Source organism: Dryobates pubescens, chromosome 8, assembly GCF_014839835.1.
Source record: "Dryobates pubescens isolate bDryPub1 chromosome 8, bDryPub1.pri, whole genome shotgun sequence".
NCBI classification, from domain to species: Eukaryota; Metazoa; Chordata; class Aves; order Piciformes; family Picidae; genus Dryobates; species Dryobates pubescens.
Window position 1 is genome coordinate 5,378,276 of NC_071619.1, and position 20,132 is coordinate 5,398,407.

At 46.7% G+C, this 20,132-nt stretch overlaps 1 protein-coding gene across 1 annotated transcript in view; it reads right to left on the minus strand.

Annotated features, from left to right (window-relative positions):
• ATRNL1 (attractin like 1) overlaps positions 1–4,096 on the minus strand; it is a 570,802-nt gene extending 566,706 nt beyond the window's left edge. Inside the window, exon 1 of the mRNA XM_009905632.2 lies at positions 3,078–4,096. Within this exon, the coding sequence (XP_009903934.2) occupies positions 3,078–3,379 (302 nt within the window). The 5' untranslated portion in view covers positions 3,380–4,096. The remainder of the gene's footprint in view (positions 1–3,077) is intronic.
• Between the last annotated feature and the right edge of the window lie 16,036 nt (positions 4,097–20,132).

Below are 20,132 nucleotides of genomic sequence, written 5' to 3' on the forward strand. Positions count from 1 at the left end.
TAATTTTGACAAGTGCTTACTAAGATTGATCAATTATTTTTGATGCCTCTCTGCTACATTGTTATCAGTCTAGAAAACAAAGCTAAAAATACTACATCTCTCTCACCGAAGAATTAATGGTCCAAAGAATTAATGGTCCCAGGTTACACCTAGGTAGATTACTCCTCTTACCGTAATGTTTCTGACACTTGCTAATGCAAGCCACTCATTCCCAGATGGACAAAAATAACCATACCTCACTTACATGAAGAAAAATAAATACCCCATTGTTTTCAAGTCTTTTAACCATACCCTTAAAAATGTTTCCTCAAATAATCTAGTGGTAGAAAACAGGTTTTACACGTGTGCAATTTACACCATTCAAAGTTCAGTTTCACTCTTGCATAGCAGAGACCTACCCGGGCACTTCAAACTCCAGAAACTTTGAAACAATGTCTACAATAACACACAAGGCTCTGTCAACATTTGTACAGATCATACCTGCAACCCATAAATTAACTGATAATGCAGCTGATAAGCCAAACACTTTTCAATCCTTACAACCGTTCTGAAGCATTCTTAATAATAATTCTTACTGACAGAAAGAACTGCTGCAGAAGTTATACACATCCAGTATCACTGGTCAGATGAAAGTACTACTGCTGCCCAAGTCCAGCAACGGCTACTTATGTATGAAGCAGACACTCACTTCACAAACCATATGCAAATGTTCCATGATAAATAGTCAAACCATCAATTGTCACAGAAGTAAGAAAGGTCTTCAATCACCCAACCATAAGGCAGACTACAACTTTTGTTCCAGTTCTTCTCCTGGAAATACATACACTTGACTCATCACCCATTCAAGTCCCATCTGTACTTTCAAGATTCAAAATAAAACCACTCTGAGTTGCTGCATGCACTGTAAGACACTAACATATTTCATGCCATCCCAAACTTGCAGGACTTGAAAAGCTTTAAATCCTAAAATGCTTATTTTCATTGCAGTGTGTATTTTGCTTCTAAGAATAAAGATGAAAGATGAGCTATCAAAGATACCACTAGGAAAGTGTCCTCAGTAACAAAAATAGGTCTCCAACATAATATAAACAGCTTACTCTTGTGAGAAAAATCACAATACCAGCATCACTGTCATCACTAGAGCTAAGCATGAAAGACGATAGAGGAGTTAATGAGAAATCTATTCTGATTCCACCAAAACTCCTAACAGCGCATCGATTAACAACTGTATTAGCTTAGCTCTGAAGAAGTGCCCTTCCAACAATCAGGCAGAACTTCCTCTAGGTGGGGATGGACTATTAACTTTCTACCAGCCACGAACATGTAACCACTGTGCCTCCTCACTCGACAAATACCACCAATATAAGGAAACAAATATTTTAACAGATAATCAAGAAAATACCCACAAGGGCTGGATAAAGGCTCCAGTAACCATTCAGAGAATACACTAATTGACAATAAGCTTGAAAATGCAAGAGACTAAAAATTGCCTTAGCCTTTGCACTGTTAGGGTCTGTTGTGAGTAGCATCAAGACAAAGGATACAAGTTATCTCCTTAAAGCAAGGAAATAATAGGTCTGCAAGCCTGCTCCCAGCAGATCCTCACACACAAAGAAGATTCACCTGGGCCTCCTCTACTCACTCTCAATCACTATGCAATTCACCTATTGTTTCACAGCAGGACAAACCCCAAATCCTCAGTACACACGGGTGACAAATGACCAACTTCAGAATCTTTTTACCGTGTTCATATGCACAACACACGTATTTACATTTTCCTTGTACTACCTTTACCGCTCAGTCGTAATCTCCCTGATCGAATAATCCACCAGGTATTATCAGTGAATTGCTTCTTCCTCTGCAGCATGTCATCACTTCAGCCAACATGTCTGACTCCCGGCTACTCAAGTTCACAAGTTACTGGGTTTAGTTTTTATTTAGTAAAAAGTGACCTCGGGTTAAATGTTTACGAGATGTAAATTATGTAGCTTATTTTCAGTACTCCAAAGGAAAAACAAACAAAAACTTAAAACACAGTTAAAAACCCCCATAGTTATTGATACTTTTGCCTATTGAAGTACTTGCCAAAGACAGAATTCGAATTCTGTTGGAGTCAGCTTCACCAATACATTATTAACTAGAAACGAAAACATTTTCCAGCTGTACATGTCAATATACATAATAGAGTTGCACTTTTTAAGAGACGTTTTACAAGGGAATGAAACGAGATGTCCTGTCCAAGGCTATATAGCGAAATAACAGGAAAGAGTATTCCTTCCTCACTGCCAGTCTTCATACTGATACCAAAGGGGGTGGGGGGAAAGTGACAGCCCTATAAATTAAGTCTTCTTTTCCATTACATACAGAAAAGCAAGTGTCAGGGTGTGCTTCCATCTTACTGATCAATGAGTCGGCATCACATTCACTTCTAAGCACGAAAAGGTAGTTCTAGCTTCACTGACCACTCATTCCGTCGCAAAAATCTGTTACTGGTTTACATTTACTGCGCTCTTCTCCTGCAAACTTTGTCACGAGTGATGCACATTTCACTAAGTTACGTTTCTTAGCCTGAATGCGCCTAATGCCCACTTAGCTGAAACAGTTGAAAGAGGGAAAGACTGAAAGGAACAAAACGCTTTCTCTATGCAGAAGGAGAAAGTCCTGCAAATTCACTAATAATTTCTGCTCCCGGGGCTGCCCCATGAAATGCACATCATTTTCACGGCACTTCCAAAACGGACGGCAGCAGCTCGGCTGTAGGCCGATTTCTCCCTGTCTCTCAGTTCCCGGCAAGTAGAGCAGCCTAATTCCAGCAGTACAATTTCTAGCAGGTACAATTTTCCATCGGGGGACTGGGTCCTGCGTTCTTAGAGGGAGGCACCACGAGGCGGACGAGACTGTTTCACTCTTAACTTCTGTCACATACTTCCACCACACATGAACAAAATCACAGCAGACACACACACCCCAAGGGGGGAAAAATAAAAAAAAAAAGGGGTGGGGTGGGGGGGGGAGTGAAAACGACAGAAAAGGGTGCAAGAAGGAGAAAAACGACATTGTAATACGCAGAGACTTACTTGAACCTGCCCTGGCAATGTTGACACTGGTCGCCCACCCAGCCCTGGTCGCAGACACAGGTGGAGTTGACACAATGACCCGAGAAGCAGGAGATTTTGTCGCAGGACTTGGACTGGGACACCTGGGCATAGAGGGCCAGGTACAAGAAGCCGTAGAAGAGCAGCCAGCTGTTCACATCCAGGAGCGAGAAGAAGCAGCAGCAGCAAGAGGAGGGGAAGGGTCTCCAGGCGCCCAGGGGCGCGGGGGCAGCTGCCACTCTCCTCACTGGGCTGCCCAGCTCCATTTTCGCCGCGGGGGCCATGGGCCGAGGCGCGGCCGGCGACGGACAGCGATGGCAGAGCCGCCCGCGCACCCCGGGCCGGGGGTAGCTTCCTCGGAGGAGAAATAATCCAGCCACGGAGATTCAAACCCCCCGCTTCCTTCTCGCCTTCCTCTCCTCGCTCCCTCCCCTCCCGACCGCAGCGCTGCCTTCCTCCGGCCCCTTCAGCCTTCTGCGCCCCGTCACTCCCGAGGGAAAGCCCCGCAGCGGCAGCTCTCAACCATCCGCCCTTTCTCTTCGTCGTCCTCCTCAGGGCTCATCGCTCCCGTCTTCTTCCATGGAGGAGCAGAACTGCTTCTTGACCTTGTGTTTTCTCCTCGCCAAATATGCCCCCCACCGGCGTGCACGCACACCCGCACCCCCCTCGATCATGTAGCCCCCCGGCTCCCCCTTCTCCTTTGTAGTCTCTCTGCCCGCGGCACACACGCAGGCGGCAGCGAGGAGGAGCGCGGGGAGGAGGGAGGCGCAGCCGTCCTCTCGCCAGTCAGATGGGAAGTGAGGGCGGCCGGGCCCCGGAGCCGCTACGGCATCCCGCACCAGCGTGCGGGGGGACACAGCAGTGAGGAGGGTGCTGAGGAGCTCTTATCCCTTCTTCGTTATTAGCTCTGCAGGGAAGAGAGGCGGGACAAGGGTGGGAGAGGAGGGCTAACAACCACTCCGTGTCCCAGCTGACAGCTTCCAAGCAGCCATTTTTAAAGGCTAATTGTCATCTCCTCTCAGTGCCGCCTGCTCGTTTTAACAGCCCCCGGGCCCCCCCTCCCCTCATTTCTCGGTCCGTTTGGATCCGTCCCTCCGCCCGTTCCCCAGCGGCGGAGGGAGGGGACCCTGGTCCTGGCGGAGCGGTGAGGTCGGAGAGACCACCCTCCTCTCCGTCCGGAACGGGGAAAGGTACAAGCCGGGGTAACCGCTCACCGGCAGCTCCTGCACCCCACACGCATCTTCCTCCCCTTCCCCAGCTCCCAGCCACGGCAACCTGCGCTTGGACAGACAACCCTCCCGCCCACACGGGGCGTACATGGGGGAACTGCCACCGGAGCCACCCGGCGCAGAAAGTCGGCGCAGCGCTGCTGCCACCACCCGCACTTGGCTCGGAGGCCCCGCGGGCGGGGATGGGGGGCGAGCAGCGGGCGGGGGCAGAGACGCCTCGGCGGCCGTTCGTCAGCGGAGAGGGACAGCAGGAGCCCCCGGCCCGGCGCTTCTCCTGGCTCCCGGTAGCACGGAGAGCATCTGACGGCGGAAGGTGCTGGTGTCTGCCGTACCGCTACCTTGATCCCGTTTCCACAGCAGCCGGACCGGGCCGCTCCGGTGTTTGCCTCGGTTCCTGCTGAGCTCGAAGGCGGTTTTCTTTGAACTCATCAAGGTTAATACAGAAGAGATGTCACAGCCTGCTCTGGAATCCTTACCTTCCCGGGATTTACTCCATTTTCCTGTTTTAGGGTTCAAATCAAGACGTTGCCTTGTGCTTAGAGTTCCTAGCTTTATAAACGGTGCTCTACAAAAGTGATTGTTGTAATCAAGTTGCCTGAAATGTCTCGTTTCTAACCAAGTGTGCCATATACAGCCAGTCTTTTGCAACTTTGCTATAACCTCCTTTCATTTTATGATCTTTTTTACAAGGGGGAAAAAAAAAAGTCTTCTTGTCAAACAATAAAGGCTGTCAAGCCCTCTGAAACTTTCAGCTAGTACTGGAATTGACAATTTATGCTATGATGTCTCTATTCCAAGAAGATAAAGAGAAGGTCTCTAATTTAATCTCCTGGTACACTCCCCAAAACACAGGTCCAAAGTCCCCTGTGCTAGAGTCTGAAATAAGATACAAATTGACATTGTTTCAGATTCTTCTGTACTTACCCTTGGAGCATGGAGGAATTGCTTGGGGTTAAACCTGGTTTTCCAGGCATACCATTAAACCCTCACCTGAATTCCTAAAAACCAAAGTCCATCACTACTATAGTGAGGAACACAGTAACATCCAGCAGTATCTATTTGTACTTTGTGTGATGTAAGAGTCCAAGCAAGACCAGGATGTCAGTGCTAAGTGAAGTACAAACATCACAGAGGAACATTCTGTGCTTGAAGGAGTTTACAGTATTGACAGAGGGGAGCACCTGAAAGTGTGTTTGGGAAGCAGATGAAAAGTGATTTGTTCAGTTTCATTCCCGAGGATGTCAGACGGCCCACAAGACACTTTCAGTCCAGGAGCCTGTATATTGTCCTCCTCACAGAGCTGAGATAGATAATTACATTGTTCTGGTTCAGACACATTTCTGAGCTATCAGACATCTCTTTTGTATGTGTTTTTGCAATGAATTGGTGAGTTCATGCAACGACAGGAAAAGGAAATTGTGTTGCTGCTTTATATCTTATGTAAAGCAGCTGAGGCTGAAGCCTTTGTGGAACAGTCTGCTAATTGTACAATATTACATGTGATTAAAGTTGCTGAACAACTGTCCTCTGTTAAATAACATTTTGAGACCAGAAATGCAGTTAATAGATTATAGTTCAAGATGCAGTCAGTTCAAGGCTACTTTTTAATCCAGAAACACTTTATGTAGTAGTTCTGCTTGCCTTCTTCCTTTATAACAACCAAAAAAAGTTCTCAAGCAAGCACCATCTTTTCCTCAGACTAAAGGAAGGGTTTACTTCAGGTATACTGAGGTCAGCCAAAGTTTTGATATTATCATTCACAGCAAAGCTGAAATCTCAACAGTCCTCTACTGGGCAAGAGATCGGTTCAAAAGTACAAAGATCAGTGTCCATGAAATGCCAACTTTCTTCTTCAGTACAGAAAAGATAAAAAGACAGGAAAGAATACAGAATACCATTCCAAAGGAAGGAAGGGGTTTGGAAGGAAGGAGTTTGGAAGGAAGGGGAAGGCCAAGAATGGAGAAGAGAAGAGAAGAGAAGAGAAGAGAAGAGAAGAGAAGAGAAGAGAAGAGAAGAGAAGAGAAGAGAAGAGAAGAGAAGAGAAGAGAAGAGAAGAGAAGAGAAGAGAAGAGAAGAGAAGAGAAGAAGAAGGAAAAGGAAAAGGGAAAAAGAAAAAGAAAAAAGAAAAAGAGATAAAGAAAATAAAACAGAAGAGAAAACAGAAAAGATGCAAATTTATGTTGGGCAGGTCTCAGGCAGTTCCATGAAGCTGAAGGAAATATACAAATAGGCTATCAGCAAAGGACTAGGGTGCTTACAAGAGGTGCAGAGAATAGTGTGATGGTAATTTTCCTGCATAAGCAATCAAAGGAAAGGTGGACAGCTACCTTCTGGCTAAGAAGTAACACACTATGAAAATGCTGGAATGTAAAGCTTTTGATTGCTGTGTGTTGCATCAATGGAGATGTTTCAGAACCCTAGTAATTAATAATATTCAAATGTCAACATGGGTTCCTTGCTGATTTGATGGGATTTTTTTGTGTGTTAGCTGAAGTTAACACATCTGGCTGAGAGTAGTCAGATCTGTCAATCCTTTCATCGTTACATGAATATCTGTAAGTTACATTTTTCTTGGAAGTGTAATACTTTACACCTTACCTCCTTCTGGTTCAATAGTTTACACTTTCAAAGGGCTAATGTACGAAAGTGTCTTGGGTAGAATTTACAACTTAAAAGCGTTTGGATAACTTCTCCAGTGTTTAAGTTACTGAATAAAATCAGGCTGAAGTGGTGCTGGAGAAGGTTATGCGAACCAACCCTTCGAAGAACACATCCATTGTATCAAGAGAGCAAAAGAAAAAGTGTGAAGTCTTCTTAGCTGTTACTATCAAAGCCTAAGCAGTAGTAACCAGTAGTAGTATACCAAGGAGAAAGACTGATACATTTGTGTTAATTCAATAAAACAAAGTACATTCAAAGATCTATATGGCTGCTGTTGTGAGGCAGGCTGGAGTGGATAAAGGGAGGTAGCTCTGAAACACAGATTTTGCCAGTTGTTAAGAATTTCTGTAACATCCTGAGGACGTGACTGGTGCAGAATCCATCCTCTCCTCCATACACCCACACAAACATACATACACCTCCCTCTGCACTGCTAGCCTGCTCCTACAGGCTGAGACCAGACAAGTCTCACTGCAGACAACTTCTTTGCTTGTGGATTCTTAGTCCTGTTCAGGGTATCTAGGGCAGACAGATTTTTTGCAGTGATGTTCAACAATACAACCAGCTGAATAGAATGGGGGTGGGGGACGGGGGGAAAGGATTGCCTTTGTAAAATGGCTCTCTGCAAAGATATTAAGAGAATCGGAGATTTTTCAATGGCCTTTCTCTTCTCCTTTTTCATCTACAATCTTTATTCCAGCTCTGAGTGATTTCAGCTCCAGCCCTACAATCTTTATTCCAGCTCTGGGTGATTTCAGCTCCAGCCTTACAATCTTCATTTCAGCTCTGGGTGATTTCAGCTCCAGCCCTACAATCTTTATTCCACCTCTGAGTGATTTCAGCTCCAGCCTTACAATCTTCATTTCAGCTCTGGGTGATTTCAGCTCCAGCCTTACAATCTTCATTTCAGCTCTGGGGGATTTCAGCTCCAGCCTTACAATCTTCATTTCAGCTCTGGGTGATTTCAGCTCCAGCCCTACACTCTTTATTGCACCTCTCAGTGATTTCAGCTCCCGACCTACAGTCTTTATTCCACCTCTGAGTGATTTCAGCTCCAGCCCTACACACTTTATTGCACCTCTCAGTGATTTCAGCTCCCGACCTACAATCTTTATTCCACCTGTGAGTGATTTCAGCTCCAGCCCTACAATCTTTATTCCAGCTCTCAGTGATTTCAGCTCCAGGCCTACAATCTTTATTCCACCTCTGAGTGATTTCAGCTCCAGCCCTACAATCATTATTCCACTTCTGAGTGATTTCACCTCTGAGATTTCAGCACCAGCCCTGTAGGTTTTTAGCCCCAGTCCCACCAGTATTGAGTTGAGCTCCAGCCCTACAATCTTTATTCCACCTCTGGTTGATTTCACCTCTCACCCTACAATCTTTATTCCACCTGTGAGTGATTTCAGCTCCAGCCCTACAATCTTTATGCCACCTCTCAGTGATTTGAGCTCCAACCCTACAATCTTTATTCCAACACTGAGTGATTTCAGCTCTGAGATTTCAGCACCAGCCCTGTAGGTTTTTAGCCCCAGTCCCACCAGTATTGAGTTGAGCTCCAGCCCTACAATCTTTATTCCACCTCTGGTTGATTTCAGCTCCCACCCTACAATCTTTATTCCACCACTGAGTGATTTCAGCTCCAGCCTTACAATCTTCATTTCAGCTCTGGGTGATTTTAGCTTCAGGCTGACAATCTTCATTTCAGTTCTGGGTGATTTCAGCTCCAGCCTTACAATCTTCATTTCAGCTCTGGGGGATTTCAGCTCCACCCCTACACTCTTTATTGCACCTCTCAGTGATTTCAGCTCCAGCCCTACAATCTTTATTCCGCCTCTGAGTTATTTCAGCTCCAGCCCTACAATCTTTATGCCACCTCTCAGTGATTTGAGCTCCAGCCCTACAATCTTTATTGCACCTCTCAGTGATTTCAGCTCCAGCCCTACAATCTTTATTCCACCTCTGAGCTGTTTCAGCTCTAAGAGATTTCAGCACCAGCCCTGTAGGTTTTATTTAAGCCCCAGTACCACCAGTTTTGTTTTTGCTCCCGCCCTACAATCTTTATTCCACCTCTGAGTGATTTCAGCTCCAGCCTTACAATCTTCATTTCAGCTCTGGTTGATTTCAGCTCTTAGATTTCAGCACCAGCCCTGTAGATTTTTAGCCCCAGTCCCACCAGTATTGAGCTCCAGCCCTACAATCTTTATTCCACCTCTCGTTGATTTCACCTCCTGCCCTACAATCTTTATTTCACCTCTGAGTGATTTCAGCTCCAGCCCTACAATCTTTATTCCACCTCTGAGTGATTTCACCTCCAGCCTTACAATCTTCATTTCAGCTCTGGGTGATTTCAGCTCCAGCCTTACAATCTTCATTTAGCTCTGAGTGATTTCAGCTCCAGCCCTACAATCTTTATTCCACCTCTCAGTGATTTCACCTCTGAGATTTCAGCACCAGCCCTGGAGATTTTTAGCCCCAGTCCCACCAGTATTGAGTTGAGCTCCAGCCCTACAATTTTTAGTCCACCTCTGGTCGATTTCACCTCTCGCCCTACAATCTTTATTCCCCCTTTGAGTGATTTCAGCTCTAAGAGATTTCAGCACCAGCCCTGTAGGTTTTTAGCCCCAGTCCCACCAGTATTGAGTTGAGCTCCAGCCCTATACTCTTTATTCCACCTCTGAGTGATTTCAGCTCCAGCCTTACAATCTTCATTCCAGCTGTGGGCGCTTTCAGCTCCAGCCTTACAATCTTCATTTCAGCTCTGGGGGATTTCAGCTCCAGCCCTAAAAATCTTTATTCCACCTCTGAGTGATTTCAGCTCCAGCCCTACAATCTTTATTCCACCTCTCAGTTATTTCAGCTCCAGCCCTACAATCTTTATTCCACCTCTCAGTGATTTCAGCTCCAGCCCTTCAATCTTTATTCCACCTCTGAGTGATTTCAGCTCTGAGATTTCAGCACCAGCCCTGTAGGTTTTTAGCCCCAGTCCCACCAGTATTGAGTTGAGCTCCAGCCCTATACTCTTTATTCCACCTCTGAGTTATTTCAGCTCCAGCCCTACAATCTTTATTCCACCTCTGAGCTGTTTCAGCTCTAAGAGATTTCAGCACGAGCCCTGTAGGTTTTATTTCCGCCCCAGTACCACCAGTTTTGTTTTGTGCTCCCGCCCTACAATCTTTATTCCACCTCTGACTGATTTCAGCTCTGAGATTTCAGCACCAGCCCTGTAGGTATTATTTAAGCCCCAGAACCACCAGTTTTGTTTTGTGCTCCCGCCCTACAATCTTTATTCCACCTCTGACTGATTTCAGCTCTGAGATTTCAGCACCAGCCCTGTAGGTATTATTTAAGCCCCAGAACCACCAGTTTTGTTTTGTGCTCCCGCCCTACAATCTTTATTCCACCTCTGAGTGATTTCAGCTCCAGCCTTACAATCTTCATTTCAGCTCTGAGTGATTTCAGCTCCAGCCTTACAATCTTCATTTCAGCTCTGAGTGATTTCAGCTCCAGCCCTACAATCTTTATTCCACCTCTGAGTGATTCCAGCTCCAGCCCTACAATCTTTATTCCACTTCTGAGTGATTTCAGCTCCAGCCCAACAATCTTTATTCCACCTCTGATTGATTTCAGATCTAAGAGATTTCAGCACCAGCCCTGTAGGTTTTATTTAAGCCCCAGTACCACCAGTTTTGTTTTGTGCTCCCGCCCTACAATCTTTATTCCACCTCTGAGTGATTCCACCTTTGAGATTTCAGCACCAGCCCTGTAGGTTTTTAGCCCTAGTCCCACCAGTATTGAGTTGAGCTCCAGCCCTACAATCTTTATTCCTCCTCTGGTCGATTTCACCTCTCGCCCTACAATCTTTATTCCACCTCCTAGTGATTTCAGCTCCAGCACTACAATATTTATGCCACCTCTGAGTGATTACAGCTCTAAGAGATTTCAGCACCAGCCCTATAGGTTTTATTTAAGCCCCAGTCCCACCAGTTTTGAGTTGCGCTCCAGCCCTAAAATCTTTATTCCACCTCTGGTTGATTTCAGCTCCCGCCCTACAATCTTTATTCCACCTCTGAGCGATTTCAGCTCCAGCCTTACAATCTTCATTTCAGCTCTGGGTGATTTCAGCTCGAGCCTTACATTCTTCAGTTCAGCTCTGAGTGATTTCAGCTCTTAGATTTCAGCACCAGCCCTGTAGGTTTTTAGCCCCAGTCCCACCAGTATTGAGCTCCAGCCCTACAATCTTTATTCCACCTCTGGTCGATTTCACCTCTCGCCCTACAATCTTTATTTCACCTCTGAGTGATTTCAGCTCCAGCCCTACAATCTTTATTCCACCTCTGAGTGATTTCAGCTCCAGCCCTACAATCTTTATTCCACCTCTGGTTGATTTCAGCTCCCACCCAGCAATCTTTATTCCACCTCTCAGTGATTTCAGCTCCAGCCTTACAATCTTCATTTCAGACCTGGGTGATTTCAGCTCCAGCCTTACAATCTTCTTTTCAGCTCTGGGGGATTTCAGCTCCAGCCCTACAATCTTTATTGCACCTCTCAGTGATTTCAGCTCCAGCCCTACAATCTTTATTCCACCTCTGAGTGATTTCAGCTCCAGCCTTACAATCTTTATTCCACCTCTGAGTGATTTCAGCTCCAGCCCTACAATCTTTATTCCACCTCTGAGCTGTTTCAGCTCTAAGAGATTTCAGCACCAGCCCTGTAGGTTTTATTTAAGCCCCAGTACCACCAGTTTTGTTTTGTGCTCCCGCCCTACCATCTTTATTCCACCTCTGGTTGATTTCAGCTCCCGCCCTACAATCTTTATTCCACGTCTGAGCGATTTCAGCTCCAGCCTTACAATCTTCGTTTCAGCTCTGAGCGATTTCAGCTCCAGCCTTACAATCTTCATTTCAGCTCTGGGTGATTTCAGCTCCAGCCTTACAGTCTTCATTTCAGCTCTGGGGGATTTCAGCTCCAGCCCAACAATCTTTATTGCACCTCTCAGTAATTTCAGTTCCAGCCCTACAATCTTTATTCCCCCTCTGAGTGATTTCAGCTCTAGCCCTACAATCTTTATTCCACCTCTGAGTGATTTCAGCTCCAGCCCTACAATCTTTATTCCACCTCTCAGTGATTTCAGCTCTGAGATTTCAGCACCAGCCCTGTAGGTTTTTAGCCCCAGTCCCACCAGTATTGAGTTGAGCTCCAGCCCTATACTCTTTATTCCACCTCTGAGTTATTTCAGCTCCAGCCCTACAATCTTTATTCCACCTCTGAGGTGTTTCAGCTCTAAGAGATTTCAGCACGAGCCCTGTAGGTTTTATTTCCGCCCCAGTACCACCAGTTTTGTTTTGTGCTCCCGCCCTACAATCTTTATTCCACCTCTGACTGATTTCAGCTCTGAGATTTCAGCACCAGCCCTGTAGGTATTATTTAAGCCCCAGAACCACCAGTTTTGTTTTGTGCTCCCGCCCTACAATCTTTATTCCACCTCTGACTGATTTCAGCTCTGAGATTTCAGCACCAGCCCTGTAGGTATTATTTAAGCCCCAGAACCACCAGTTTTGTTTTGTGCTCCCGCCCTACAATCTTTATTCCACCTCTGAGTGATTTCAGCTCCAGCCTTACAATCTTCATTTCAGCTCTGAGTGATTTCAGCTCCAGCCTTACAATCTTCATTTCAGCTCTGAGTGATTTCAGCTCCAGCCCTACAATCTTTATTCCACCTCTGAGTGATTCCAGCTCCAGCCCTACAATCTTTATTCCACTTCTGAGTGATTTCAGCTCCAGCCCAACAATCTTTATTCCACCTCTGATTGATTTCAGATCTAAGAGATTTCAGCACCAGCCCTGTAGGTTTTATTTAAGCCCCAGTACCACCAGTTTTGTTTTGTGCTCCCGCCCTACAATCTTTATTCCACCTCTGAGTGATTCCACCTTTGAGATTTCAGCACCAGCCCTGTAGGTTTTTAGCCCTAGTCCCACCAGTATTGAGTTGAGCTCCAGCCCTACAATCTTTATTCCTCCTCTGGTCGATTTCACCTCTCGCCCTACAATCTTTATTCCACCTCCTAGTGATTTCAGCTCCAGCACTACAATATTTATGCCACCTCTGAGTGATTACAGCTCTAAGAGATTTCAGCACCAGCCCTATAGGTTTTATTTAAGCCCCAGTCCCACCAGTTTTGAGTTGCGCTCCAGCCCTAAAATCTTTATTCCACCTCTGGTTGATTTCAGCTCCCGCCCTACAATCTTTATTCCACCTCTGAGCGATTTCAGCTCCAGCCTTACAATCTTCATTTCAGCTCTGGGTGATTTCAGCTCGAGCCTTACATTCTTCAGTTCAGCTCTGAGTGATTTCAGCTCTTAGATTTCAGCACCAGCCCTGTAGGTTTTTAGCCCCAGTCCCACCAGTATTGAGCTCCAGCCCTACAATCTTTATTCCACCTCTGGTCGATTTCACCTCTCGCCCTACAATCTTTATTTCACCTCTGAGTGATTTCAGCTCCAGCCCTACAATCTTTATTCCACCTCTGAGTGATTTCAGCTCCAGCCCTACAATCTTTATTCCACCTCTGGTTGATTTCAGCTCCCACCCAGCAATCTTTATTCCACCTCTCAGTGATTTCAGCTCCAGCCTTACAATCTTCATTTCAGACCTGGGTGATTTCAGCTCCAGCCTTACAATCTTCTTTTCAGCTCTGGGGGATTTCAGCTCCAGCCCTACAATCTTTATTGCACCTCTCAGTGATTTCAGCTCCAGCCCTACAATCTTTATTCCACCTCTGAGTGATTTCAGCTCCAGCCTTACAATCTTTATTCCACCTCTGAGTGATTTCAGCTCCAGCCCTACAATCTTTATTCCACCTCTGAGCTGTTTCAGCTCTAAGAGATTTCAGCACCAGCCCTGTAGGTTTTATTTAAGCCCCAGTACCACCAGTTTTGTTTTGTGCTCCCGCCCTACCATCTTTATTCCACCTCTGGTTGATTTCAGCTCCCGCCCTACAATCTTTATTCCACGTCTGAGCGATTTCAGCTCCAGCCTTACAATCTTCGTTTCAGCTCTGAGCGATTTCAGCTCCAGCCTTACAATCTTCATTTCAGCTCTGGGTGATTTCAGCTCCAGCCTTACAGTCTTCATTTCAGCTCTGGGGGATTTCAGCTCCAGCCCAACAATCTTTATTGCACCTCTCAGTAATTTCAGTTCCAGCCCTACAATCTTTATTCCCCCTCTGAGTGATTTCAGCTCTAGCCCTACAATCTTTATTCCACCTCTGAGTGATTTCAGCTCCAGCCCTACAATCTTTATTCCACCTCTCAGTGATTTCAGCTCTGAGATTTCAGCACCAGCCCTGTTGGTTTTTAGCCCTAGTCCCACCAGTATTGAGTTGAGCTCCAGCCCTACAATTTTTATTCCACCTCTGTTCGATTTCACCTCTCGCCCTACAAACTTTATTCCCCCTTTGAGTGATTTCAGCTCTAAGAGATTTCAGCACCAGCCCTATAGGTTTCATTTAAGCCCCGGTCCCACCAGTTTTGAGTTGCGCTCCAGCCCTAAAATCTTTATTCCACCTCTGGTTGATTTCAGCTCCCACCCTACAATCTTTATTCCACCTCTGAGCGATTTCAGCCCCATCCTTACAATCTTCGTTTCAGATCTGAGCGATTTCAGCTCCAGCCTTACAATCTTCATTTCAGCTCTGGGTGATTTCAGCTCCAGCCTTACATTCTTCATTTCAGCTCTGAGTGATTTCAGCTCTTAGATTTCAGCACCAGCCCTGTAGGTTTTTAGCCCCAGTCCAACCAGTATTGAGCTCCAGCCCTACAATCTTTATTCCAGCTTTGGTCGATTTCACCTCTCACCCTACAACCTTATTTCACCTCTGAGTGATTTCAGCTCCAGCCCTACAATCTTTATTCCACCTCTGGTTGATTTCAGCTCCCACCCTGCAATCTTTATTCCACCTCTGAGTGATTTCAGCTCCAGCCTTACAATCTTCATTTCAGCTCTGGGTGATTTCAGCTCTATGGGATTTCAGCTCCAGCCCTACAATCTTTATTGCACCTCTCAGTGACTTCAGCTCCAGCCCTACAATCTTTATTCCACCTCCTAGTGATTTCAGCTCCCACCCTGCAATCTTTATTCCACCTCTGAGTGATTTCAGCTCCAGCCTTACAATCTTCATTTCAGCTCTGGGGGATTTCAGCTCCAGCCTTACAATCTTCATTTCAGCTCTGGGGGATTTCAGCTCCAGCCCTGCACTCTTTATTGCACCTCTCAGTGATTTCAGCTCCAGCCCTACAATCTTTATTCCACCTCTGAGTGATTTCTGCTCCAGCCCTACAATCTTTATTCCACCTGAGTGATTTCAGCTCCAGCCCTACAATCTTTATTCCACCTCTGAGCTGTTTCAGCTCTAAGAGATTTCAGCACCAGCCCTGTAGGTTTTATTTAAGCCCCAGTACCACCAGTTTTGTTTTGTGCTCCCGGCCTACCATCTTTATTCCACCTCTGGTTGATTTCAGCTCCCGCCCTACAATCTTTATTCCACGTCTGAGCGATTTCAGCTCCAGCCTTACAATCTTCATTTCAGCTCTGGGTGATTTCAGCTCCAGCCTTACATTCTTCATTTCAGCTCTGGGTGATTTCAGCTCTTAGATTTCAGCACCAGCCCTGTAGGTTTTTAGCCCCAGTCCCACCAGTATTGAGCTCCAGCCCTACAATCTTTATTCCACCTCTGGTCGATTTCACCTCTCGCCCTACAATCTTTATTTCACCTCTGAGTGATTTCAGCTCCAGCCCTACAATCTTTATTTCACCTCTGAGTGATTTCAGCTCCAGCCCTACAATCTTTATTCCACCTCTGAGTGATTTCAGCTCCAGCCCTACAATTATTCCACCTCTGAGTGATTTCACCTCTGAGATTTCAGCACCAGCGCTGTAGGATTTTAGCCCCAGTCCCACCAGTATTGAGTTGAGCTCCAGCCCTACAATTTTTATTCCACCTCTGGTCGATTTCACCTCTCGCCCTACAATCTTTATTCCACCTCTGGGTGATTTCAGCTCCAGCCTTATAATCTTCATTTCAGCTCTAAGAGATTTCAGCACCAGCCCTGTTTTTTCATTTAAGCCCCAGTCCCACCAGTTTTGAGTTGCGCTCCAGCCCTACAATCTTTATTCCATCTGTGAGTGATTTCAACTCCAGCCCTACAATCTTTATTCCACCTCTGGTTGATTTCAGCTCCCACCCTGCAATCTTTATTCCACCTCTGAGTGATTTCAGCTCCAGCCTTACAATCTTCATTTCAGCTCTGGGTTATTTCAGCTCCAGCCTTACAATCTTCATTTCAGCTCTGGGGGATTTCAGCTCCAGCCCTACAATCTTTATTCCACCTGTGAGTGATTTCAACTCCAGCCCTACAATCTTTATTCCACCTGTGAGTGATTTCAGCTCCAGCCCTACAATCTTTATTCCAGCTCTGAGTGATTTCAGCTCCAGCCCTACAATCTTTATTCCACCTGTGAGTGATTTCAGCTCCAGCCCTGCAATCTTTATTCCACCTCTGAGTGATTTCAGCTCCAGCCTTACAATCTTCATTTCAGCTCTGGGTGATTTCAGCTCCAGCCTTACAGTCTTCATTTCAGCTCTGGGGGATTTCAGCTCCAGCCCAACAATCTTTATTGCACCTCTCAGTGATTTCAGTTCCAGCCCTACAATCTTTATTCCACCTCTGAGTGATTTCAGCTCTAGCCCTACAATCTTTATTCCACCTCTGAGTGATTTCAGCTCCAGCCCTACAATCTTTATTCCACCTCTCAGTGATTTCAGCTCCAGCCCTACAATCTTTATTGCACCTCTGAGCTGTTTCAGCTCTAAGAGATTTCAGCACCAGCCCTGTAGGTTTTATTTCAGCCCCAGTACCACCAGTTTTGTTTTGTGCTCCCGCCCTACAATCTTTATTCCACCTCTGAGTGATTCCACCTCTGAGATTTCAGCACCAGCCCTGTAGGTTTTTAGCCCTAGTCCCACCAGTATTGAGTTGAGCTCCAGCCCTACAATCTTTATTCCTCCTCTGGTCGATTTCACCTCTCGCCCTACAATCTTTATTCCACCTCCTAGTGATTTCAGCTCCAGCACTACAATATTTATGCCACCTCTGAGTGATTTCAGCTCTAAGAGATTTCAGCACCAGCCCTATAGGTTTCATTTAAGCCCCAGTCCCACCAGTTTTGAGTTGCGCTCCAGCCCTAAAATCTTTATTCCTCTGGTGATTTCAGCTCCCACCCTGCAATCTTTATTCCACCTCTGAGTGATTTCAGCTCCAGCCTTACAATCTTCATTTCAGCTCTGAGTGATTTCAGCTCTTAGATTTCAGCACCAGCCCTGTAGGTTTTTAGCCCCAGTCCCACCAGTATTGAGCTCCAGCCCTACAATCTTTATTCCACCTCTGGTCGATTTCACCTCTCGCCCTACAATCTTTATTTCACCTCTGAGTGATTTCAGCTCCAGCCCTACAATCTTTATTCCACCTCTGAGTGATTTCAGCTCCAGCCCTACAATCTTTATTCCACCTCTGGTTGATTTCAGCTCCCACCCTGCAATCTTTATTCCACCTCTGAGTGATTTCAGCTCCAGCCTTACAATCTTCATTTCAGCTCTGGGGGATTTCAGCTCCAGCCTTACAATCTTCATTTCAGCTCTGGGGGATTTCAGCTCCAGCCCTACAATCTTTATTGCACCTCTCAGTGATTTCAGCTCCAGCCCTACAATCTTTATTCCACCTCTGAGTGATTTCAGCTCCAGCCCTACAATCTTTATTCCACCTCTGAGCTGTTTCAGCTCTGAGATTTCAGCACCAGCCCGTTAGGTTTTTAGCCCCAGTCCCACCAGTATTAAATTGAGCTCCAGCCCTATACTCTTTATTCCACCTATGGTCGATTTCACCTCTCGCCCTACAATCTTTATTCCACCTCTGAGTGATTTCAGCTCCCACCCTGCAATCTTTATTCCACCTCTGAGTGATTTCAGCTCCAGCCTTACAATCTTCATTTCAGCTCTGGGTGATTTCAGCTCCAGCCTTACAATCTTCCTTTCAGCTCTGGGGGATTTCAGCTCCAGCCCTGCACTCTTTATTGCACCTCTCAGTGATTTCAGCTCCAGCCCTACAATCTGTATTCCACCTCTGAGCTGTTTCAGCTCTAAAAGATTTCAGCACCAGCCCTGTAGGTTTTATTTAAGCCCCAGTACCACCAGTTTTGTTTTGTGCTCCCGCCCTACCATCTTTATTCCACCTCTGGTTGATTTCAGCTCCCGCCCTACAATCTTTATTCCACGTCTGAGTGATTTCAGCTCCAGCCTTACAATCTTCATTTCAGCTCTGGGTGATTTCAGCTCCAGCCTTACAATCTTCATTTCAGCTCTGGGTGATTTCAGCTCCAGCCTTACATTCTTCATTTCAGCTCTGGGTGATTTCAGCTCCAGCCCTACAATCTTTATTGCACCTCTCAGTGATTTCAGCTCCAGCCCTACAATCTTTATTCCACCTCTGAGTGATTTCAGCTCCAGCCTTACATTATGCATTTCAGCTGTTTCCCTATGGTATTTTGTTCTGCTCCGTGTCTGTGTTGCTCCTCTCCCCCCATACTTATTTTCCCCCTTCAGCCCTGCAACTTTTACCTCCTCTCCAGCTTGGTCATGGCTCTGCTTCAGCTCCTGCCCTGTGTTCTTTTTTTCAGCTCCACATCTCCCTATTGCCTCCTGGGAATGCCGATTCTGCTTCTCTTGGCAGCACTGGAGCTGTTGGCAAAGTCATAAGTAAGTCACTCAGTGTCCCCATGAGGGGCATTTTGTGAGTGGGAAGGGTTGCTTGTCCTCTGGTTCCCCATCCCTAAAGGTCCTGAACCCCCAACCTACTCTCAGCCCCAGGGCTCCCTTAGCTTTGGAAATGCAGCTCTAAGTCTAGGGGACAGGGGCTGAGCTGGGTTGTTCTCCCCCAAAAGTGGCTCTTGGTCCCCATTGGAGGGCATGTAACCCCCAAGGCTGTGATAGGGCTGGGGAAGTGAACCCACCCCCAGGTCAAGGCCCTAGGAAGGGAGTGCTTGAAACAGTAAAGGGGGGGGTAGGGCAGCACCCAGCACAGTAACCCACAAAAAGCTGCTTTGCAGATCACTACTGCCACATATTGACCTTAATGAATAGGGTATAAGTAACATAAATAATAAACAATAATAACAATAAAAACAACTCAAAATGGTACAGCAAAATAAAAGTAATTTAATGACATTAATTCCATTACTAAACTCCTGGGTTATTTGTCTATCACCACATTGCAGCCCCACTGCCTAGGGAATGCCTTGATTCACCCTTCCCCCCCCTGCCCTGCGGCTCCAGCGCCGCTGAGGATCCCACATCCTGGACATGGCCCACCGCACCCTGTGGGCCTCGGCTGCTAGTCTATGCCGGAGGAACAAACGGGAGGGAGACATGGACAGCGCCTTCTGCAGGCCCGGCGCTGCCGGCTTTGTGAGAGCAGCTAAGGCGGAACAGCACGGACAGCGCCTCATACCGGGCAAATCAGGGCCCTTCCCCCGCAGCTCACCAGCGCGCCTCCGCTGACAGGGCAGCGCCACCTCCCTCCTTCGACGTCTTCGTTCCGCCGCAGTCCACACTGGCGCCAGGCGCCTCCGGCGCCCGCGCTTAAATAGGCGCTATGGGGGGCGGGGCAGCGCGCGCCCGCCTTGCTCCTTTCCAGGAAAGCTTCTCATTGGCTGAGCCGGGAGCCGCCGCTTCTGCTCTGCCCATTCAGCGTGGTGGGCCGCCCCGCCCCTCCCCTCTGCTCCCTCTGGTGACTTTGGCGCCGCCGCCGCCCTCGCGCCGCCGTCGGCGCCTGTGGGTGCCGGCTGGCCGCGCGTTGTGGTTCTCTCTTCTACGTATTCTATAAAGTAAAAGAGGGCAAGGTCTGCAGTAGTTCTGGGCAAGGACATATAGATCTGAGCTGGCCTTATGATTTACTGGCAAAAGTAGCATGTAGATCGGGGCAGAGGTGGTAAATAGCTGCGGAGTGCTTTGATACAGTTTCAAGAGCTGTTCTGCCTTAACACATCTGAGCAGTACAGGCTTTACGGTGTGCAGCACACAGGCTTCTTACTGAA